Source organism: Tupaia chinensis, unplaced genomic scaffold (genome assembly GCF_000334495.1).
Source record: "Tupaia chinensis unplaced genomic scaffold, TupChi_1.0 Scaffold000403_1, whole genome shotgun sequence".
Taxonomy (NCBI): domain Eukaryota; kingdom Metazoa; phylum Chordata; class Mammalia; order Scandentia; family Tupaiidae; genus Tupaia; species Tupaia belangeri.
In genome coordinates this window covers 611,571-619,365 of record NW_006159905.1, presented here as the reverse complement: position 1 = coordinate 619,365, position 7,795 = coordinate 611,571, and the positions used below count along the sequence as shown (strand labels likewise).

At 51.8% G+C, this 7,795-nt stretch overlaps 1 protein-coding gene across 1 annotated transcript in view; it reads left to right on the top strand.

Moving 5' to 3' along the window:
• The first annotated feature begins 7,348 nt into the window (after positions 1-7,348).
• Positions 7,349-7,795, top strand: part of ZBTB12 (zinc finger and BTB domain containing 12) — a 2,084-nt gene continuing 1,637 nt past the window's right edge. Inside the window, 1 exon segment of the mRNA XM_027774125.1 lies at positions 7,349-7,795. This exon segment is cut by the window's right edge and continues 1 nt beyond it. Coding sequence (XP_027629926.1) covers positions 7,710-7,795 — 86 coding nt within the window. The 5' untranslated portion in view covers positions 7,349-7,709.

Genomic DNA, 7,795 nt, shown 5'->3' with positions numbered 1-7,795 from the left:
AAGCCACTGGGTCCGGGACGTGAACCGCGGTCGACTACGTGGGAGTCCAGCGACATAGCCATTACGCTAACTGCTGGTTCCCGAAGCCCCCCTTTTTTTTTAACCTTGGGTTGTGGATAGGTCACTGCAAGGCCAGACGGGGGAGGACCACCTAAGCCAGGTTCCACAGACCCAGGGGCCGGCCAGCTCACACCAGGGCAGGAAAGGGTGTGTGTTGGGCGTGAAGTGCAGAGTCCGGCTGTTTCTAGGACTGCCCCCATGCTAGGAGAATCTGCCACCACTTCCCAGACCCCAGATAGGTTTGCTAGGTCAGGGGGGGCGTGTGAACCGAGAAGAGGTTGCAGATGGTGGGCTCAAAGAACCAAATTCCTTTGGAGGCGGGAGGGGAAGGGAGAGTTTGCCTGGAGGCCGAGGCTGTGGAGGTGTTAGTTAGCTGGGGCGAAGGAGCTCTGAGGAAGGGGGAGGACCCAGCACGGAGAAACCGCGGAGGAGCTGTGTACTTTGCAGACCCATGGGAGCTCAGAAAAGGTGGTTCTGCAAAAGGCAGGGGATGGTGTGGCTCCTCGTTTTCAGGTGGGAATTGCTTCCCTGAAGCAGGGAGGCTGGGCCTGTCCTGTCGGACTGCCTGGATTCCTGCCCCGAAAGCAGACCTGAGTGTGGGCGGAAGAAAGGGAGAAGAGAAGGTTCTGGTGTAACGCAAGAGCGTTGCTCACCCTTGGATAAAAAGGCCAGGCTGACTTCTCTCCTCCTGTTCTATTGGCTGCTCGGAGAGTATAGTTATTCCTGCCTGTGGCTACGGCTACGGCTACGCACAATTGTGGAAGTCAATCCCCAGCCTAAAATACTTGGAATGCCTCAGAGCAAGTCGGACCCTTCCTACTGTTTGGGGTTACCCAGGCGGCTGCGGCCCTCATTAGTTTCCACAGAGGTGCTCTAAGCCATACAGGAGCTAGGGCTCAACCCCCTCTCCCGGACAGGCACACAAAAAACACACATTCCTTTCCAGAGAGATCCACGGGGGACTCCTGAGGCTGGGAACAATGTCAGAGAGCAATCCCACTTTATTGAAGAGACTACAGAATCCTCTGGGGATTTGTTCACTTCAAACCTGAACTTAGCATCCCTAGTCACATTTTCTTTCTTTTTTCCTTTAAAAAAACTTGGGTGTGTGTGTGTGTGTGCCAGCAGTTAGCGTAATGGCTATGTCGCTGGACTCCCATGTAGTCGACCACGGTTCGCATCCTGGACCCAGCGGCTTAAAACTCACGCTGGGCATGTGTGCATGTGTGTGTGTGGGTGTGTGTATGCGCCCAAGATCCTGAGAGGAGAATAGAGGAGAAGGGATTGCAGCATGGCCATACCCCCCGGCGGGGGGGTGGGGGATATTTCTTGCTTTCTATCTCTCTGTCTCTCTCTGTCTTCCTGGTGAGTGCACGCACCCTATAGCAAAAACCTCTCCTAAAAAAATAAATAAATAAAAATAAAAAGAAAGAAAAAGAAAAAAAATTGTTTTAAATTTTTTATTTGCTATAGAGCACATATACTCACCAGGGAGTAAAACAGAGAAAGTGTAAAAAGCAGTCCCCAGGGACCAGCAGTTAGCGTAATGGCTATGTCACTGGACTCTCACATAGTCAACCACGGTTCGTGTCCTGGACCCGGTGGCTTAAAACACACGGGGTGCGTGGGCGTGCGTGCCCAAGATCCCGAGAGGAGTATGGAGGAGAAGGGATTGCAGCGTGGCCATTCCCCCTGGGGTGATTTCTCACTTTCTGTCTCTGTCTCTCTCTGGTGAGCACACGCGCCCTATAGCAAAAACCTCCCAAAAAAATAAAAAAATAAGAAGCAGCCCCCAATCCCTTCTCCTCCACTCTCGGAATTTGGGGCACAAATGCACACACTCAGCATGTTTTTCTTTCTTTCTTTCATTTTAATGGAGAAATTGAGTGTTTTATTATTTCTTATTTTGCTGCAAAGCTGTTGCTTCCGTTGTATTAAATAGCACCAGCAAATGCAGTATATGGCAAAACTAAAATAGTACCGTTCTTCAACACTATACGACTAACAAAAACTTTTCTCCGCTCCCACTTATTTCCAATGGAGGGAGAATGAAGTATTCTGGGGATGGTTATAAGCAAGATGCAGCGTTCTCTAAGGCTTAGATAACGTTGGCATCACTAATTACATCATTTTCATAACTAGTTTTTAACCACAGATAATTTCATGAATTATAATACTTGAGCCTAGGCTAACAACCATAGAATATGGTGAAAAAGATGCACTTCGTGTTTATTAAAAATATGATCAGAAGGAAGTCAAGGAGTACTTCTCTCCAGCAGTGGTGTTCGGAGTAGTTTCTTTTTCCACGGGGATTGCTAAAAGTTGCCATTTTCAGTCTTCTGTCAACCACTGATTTTTTTTTTTTTTGAGAGATTTTCACTGTAGGGCGCGTGCGCTCGCCAGACAGAGAGAGACATAGAGACAGAAAGCGAGAAATCACCCCCCAGGGGGGATGGTCACGCCGCAATCCCTTCTCCTCCATTCTCCTCTCGGGATCTTGGGCACGCACGCACACGCGCCCGGCGTGAGTTTTAAGCCACCGGGTCCAGGACATGAACCGCGGTCGACTACGTGGGAGTCCAGCGACATAGCCATTACGCTAACTGCTGGTTCCCTCAACCACTGATTTTTGACAACTATGCCTGGGTTAAGTCATTTTACACTACTCTATGTAAGGGTTCTACTTCCACTCTCCAGTAGACGTTAGGTGTCTCTCATAGGCGTCTTCACTCATGAGCTCATTGGGTTCTGAGCGTGACTCAGTGTCATCTTGACCAGCCCATCTTCATACCAAGGTTTGTTGACAAGTCCTGGGTTTTCTGCCAGAGCGTCATGGATTTCGCTTACTTCTGACAAACAAGAGTTCACCAGCAGCTTTCACCCTTCCCAAAACACCACACTCATCTTGTTTGCTCAGTTCTGTCCCAACTTCAGGCAGACTACAATAAACATCTCCTGGGACCAGCAGTTAGCGTAATGGCTATGTTGCTGGACTCCCATGTAGTCACCGCGGTTCGAGTCCTGGACCCGGTGGCTTAAAATTCACGCTGGGTGCCTTTGTGTGCATGCCCAAGATCCCGAGAGGAGAATGGAGGAGAAGGGATTGCAGCATGGCCATCCCCGCTGGAGGTGATTTCTCGTTTTCTGTCTCTCTGATGAGTGCACGCGCCCTATAGCAAAAACGTCTCAAAAAAACCCATACAAAAAAGCTCACAAAAAAAAAAAAAAAAAGCTCCCAAGGCTTCCTGTGCAAAATTGCTGATTCCCACCGTTTCAGTACCATTTTCTGTTGTTATCCATTCATGTTGCTTGGTGAATTTACACGTGACACAGAGTCGGTTGTCCAGCCAGCACCTGCCCTCGACGGTGGACCAAGGCTGCTCCTCACCAAGGCCGCTCCATGCTGCTGCCCCACAGGCCATGTTGGCAAGGATGCCAAGGGTCGTGGCGCTCTCTCTCTCCCTCTCTAGTTTTCCTATAGAGAGTCTGCATTCACCAGAGAGACAGACAGGGAAAGGGAAAGTGCGAGATCACCCCCCAGGAGGGATGGCCACTCTGCAGTCTTCTCTCTCCCATTGTCCTCTCAGGATTTGGGGGAACGATCTACACACGTGCTCAGCGCGATCTTCAAGCGCTGGGTCCAGCCTTCGAACCATCTCGTTAGTTTTGCATAGGGCACATGTGCTTGCCAGAGAGAGATAGGAAAAGGGAAAGTGAGAGATCACACCCGAGGAAATGGTCTCACGCAATCCCCTTCCCTCCACTCTCCTCTGGGGATTTTGGGTATGCACACTCACACACCCAACGTGATTTTTCAAGCCGCCAGATCTGGGACTTGAATTGTACGGTGGGCCATGTAGGACCCAGCTGCTTCAACCTCCACACCACCTGCTGACCCCAAACGCTCATTTTTTAAAAAGAATTATTTATTTATTTATTTTTATTTATTTTTATTTTTTTTGGAGAGATTTTCGCTATAGGGCACGTGCGTTCGCCAGACAGACAGAGAGAGACATAGAGACAGAAAGCGAGAAATCAACCCCCAGGGGGGATGGTCACGCCACAATTCCTTCTCCTCTATTCTCCTCTCGAGATCTTGGGCACATACGCACACATGCCCGGCGTGAGTTTTAAGCCACCAGGTCCGGGATGCAAACTGCAGTCGACTATGTGGGAGTCCAGCGACATAGCCATTACACCAACTGCTGGTTCCCTTTATTATTATTTTAAATTTGACCAGAGAGAGAGAGAGAAGGGGAAAGTGAGAAAGCATGCTGCCAGGTTCAGGACTCAAATCGTGGTCAGCCCCATGGGAATCCAGCACCTTAACCACTGTGCCATCTGCTGGCCCCCAAACTCTCATTCTTTTTTTAGGGGGACAGGTTTTTGCTATGGGGTGTGTGCGCTCGCCAGACAGAGAGAGACAGAAAGTGAGAAACCACCCCCAGGGGAGATGGCCACGCCACAATCCCTTCTCCTCCATTCTCCTCTCGGGATCTTGGGCACGCACGCACGTGCGCCCGGCGTGAGTTCAAGCCATTGGGTCCAGGACTCGAACCATGGTCGACTACATGGGAGTCCAGCGACATAGCCATTACGCTAACTGCTGGTCCCCAAACTCTCATTCTTAAAATGACAATTTTTTTCAATTCTTCTTGGACTGAAATGGGAACTATTCTTTTGAAAAATTTGGCAATGCACAAAAGGAAGGATAACATAAAACAACGTTTGGTTAAAGTTCTCTCAAGTTAAACTTATTTTGTCTCCCCATTAAGCAAAGAAGAAAGAATACATGTCCACTATATGTTAGTTCACTTCATCCCTATACTAGGCTTGGGAGCAATCAGGGCATCATTCAAAAATTCAGAGCTGTGATTCAGAGAATTAATTCACCTGCCTGAGGGCCCTCATTTAGTACTCAGTGGAACGGAGCTTTGAGCTCTGAACGAGGTGTGTCTTCCTCCCCAGATCCATATGGCCTCACCACGAAGATTTCTACAAAGGGGCTATTTCAGACTAGAGAGAACTGATCAGGGCATACAAGGAAAAGGCAGAGCCAGTAGGTGGCCTGATGGCTAAGGCTCTGGACCCCACAGGTTCCACTCTGTGGTCAGAGTCCGTGGACCCAGCAGTTTGAAAAACACGCAGAAGAAGGGCTTGCCTTCTTATCCTACACTGGCAGAGCTCTGGAACAAGGGACAAGATCTATTGATAGATTCTAGGACCATCCTTCCCACACAGAATCTGGGATGCCACGCGGCCATCCTCTCTGGAGGGTAATTTCTCACTTCTCCTTCCTCTCTGTCTCTCTGTCTCTCTCTGGCAAGTGCTCATGCACTGTGGTAAAAAAAATTTTAAAAGAAGGAAAAGGCAAAGAGCCAAGGCACCTCCTAAGTTGCTCCTATCCTCCCAGCAAGCATCATCCTTTGAGCTCAGGTATTCAATTTAACACAGAAAGAACTTTTTTTTTTTTTTTGGAGAGATTTTTTCACTGTAGGGCGCGTGCGCTCGCCAGACAGACAGAGAGACATAGAGACAGAAAGCGAGAAATCACCCCCCAGGGGGGATGGTCACGCCGCAATCCCTTCTCCTCCATTCTCCTCCGGGATCTTGGGCACGCACGCACACGCGCCCGGCTTGAGTTTTAAGCCACCAAGGTCCGGGACACGAACCGCGGTCGACTACGTGGGAATCCAGCGACATAGCCATTACGCTAACTGCTGGTTCCCCACAGAAAGAACTTTTTAATGGCTGGATACTGGCTGAACTGAAGAGGAAGGACGTCAAGTCTGTCACTTACTGCATGGCTTTTATTTGCAACACATAACCCATGACACCATTCCTGAAATCGAGAGTCCAATGTCATGGGGAAATGAGATCCTGAACACAGCGTACCCAGAGCAGCTTCATCAGGATCCAGGCATGAGGAATACATGCTAGGAGGCCCCATAAATACATCCAGTTGGTAGGCGGGAAACAGCTTCTTCACACGGTGTGGATGGGTGTGGAGGTGTGTATGCACGTCCTAAAGGTACCAGTCTTCAAGGAGGGTGGAGAAGCCTTGGAGACTGCAGCTTAGTTCCAGAGTGACAGAAAGCACAGGCCCAGGTGCAGAAGAGTTGCGTGTAGGGCAGGGAGGTCTGCAGGAGAGGTGAGGGATGGCAGGGAGCCATGCCGTGGAAAGGCTGAGAGAGAGTAGGATCGCATTCCAAAATAATCTCAGAATTAGGAGAATTAATCCTAGGGTTAACTAGGAGCAATGAAATGGGAAGTCATTGACAACACAGTGGAGGCGTTTGCCTTGGCAAGAAGTGGGGATCAATCCTGAGAATGCAGAAAAGGACAGGTGTCACTGAAGATGATTGTGACCTGGGGTGGAGGAAAGCTGAAGGCACCGGCTTGTCTGGCTTTGCGGGACGTAAAGCCTTAGGCAGAGGCTCCAACCCTGCAGAAGAGTTGGGAAAGTCTGGAAGCGTGGCTGAAGGAACTGTGAGCATAGTCGGCAGGAGATGCACGAGTGGGCGACAGCGACGGCAGCGCTGATGGTGGTGCAGCGGTCTGGGGCCTGGCGAAGGGCCGCGGCTGCACCCGGACCCCCGCTCTGCACAGCTGGGCCAGAGCGCCACTACCCCTGGGAACAGGTGGCAGCACGGCCCACGCGGAACCCAAAGAGCGGGCGCGCGCGCGGGCGGGCGCGGAGTGGGTGGGGCGTACGGGGGCGCGGAGCGCTGCGGGCCGCCGAGAGCAGGGGGCGGGCCCGAGCGAGCAGGCCTTCGCGCGGCACTTGGCACGCAAGCGCAGACTGGCCATGGGGCCAAGAGGCACAGAGGAGGGGGAGCGAGAAAGAGGGGGTTGTGGAGTCTATTTCCGCTCTGGCGGACAAATAATCCCGGCCAAAGGGGAGGCGAGGCCGTCCGGCCCTTTAACCGCGTGGGGGTGGTGGTGAAGAAAGGGGGGTCGGTGGTGGTTGTATTAATTATTTTTCTAAAGCTTAATGAGCACTACTCTTGATGTCAGGACAGGCAGAAATAGAGCCTGGCGTGAGCAACATGCAGGTGTGTAAGCAGCTAATGGAAGTGACAGCTAAGATGACATATAACCAGAGTGTTGAAAAATGAATTATCCATGTGGTTTAAATGGGCCAAGTGATATATTGGAACACCATGTGGTTAACACAAAGCATGGCATTCAAGATGGAAGATCCAAATCCTGACTCTGGCTCGTGAGAGGCCCGTGCAAACGTGTAAGGGGGGGCGGAGGAATGAGGCAGCGTGTAAAGGGGCGGGGTGAGAAGAGCCTGCACCCGGGGCCACCTGGAATCCAGAGCCCCATGCCTCTGCCCCCACTTTTTTCGTCCTCCCCTCGCGGGTGTGCGGGCTCACCCCTTCTTCGCTGGCTGTCGGACTGGGGGGTGTGGACGCTGCTGCCCCGCCCCCGAGAACCACGCCTCCCTCCTTTCCGAGGGACAGCGCCTCGCAGGGCTGGGGAAACTGAGGACGAGGCCCGAAGACGGGGCGATCAGATGCCGGTGGGCCGGGCAAGGATGGGGAGGAGGGGCCTGAGGGGCCTGGAGCCTTGGCTTCCGAGAGCCAGAGACCTTTGTCTCTGACCGGTTTCCTTCTCAACCAGGGTTGCCCACCCCCGCCACAATGGCTTCTGGGGTGGAAGTCCTGCGCTTCCAGCTGCCTGGCCACGAGGCCGCTACGCTGCGGAACATGAACCAGCTCCGCGCAGA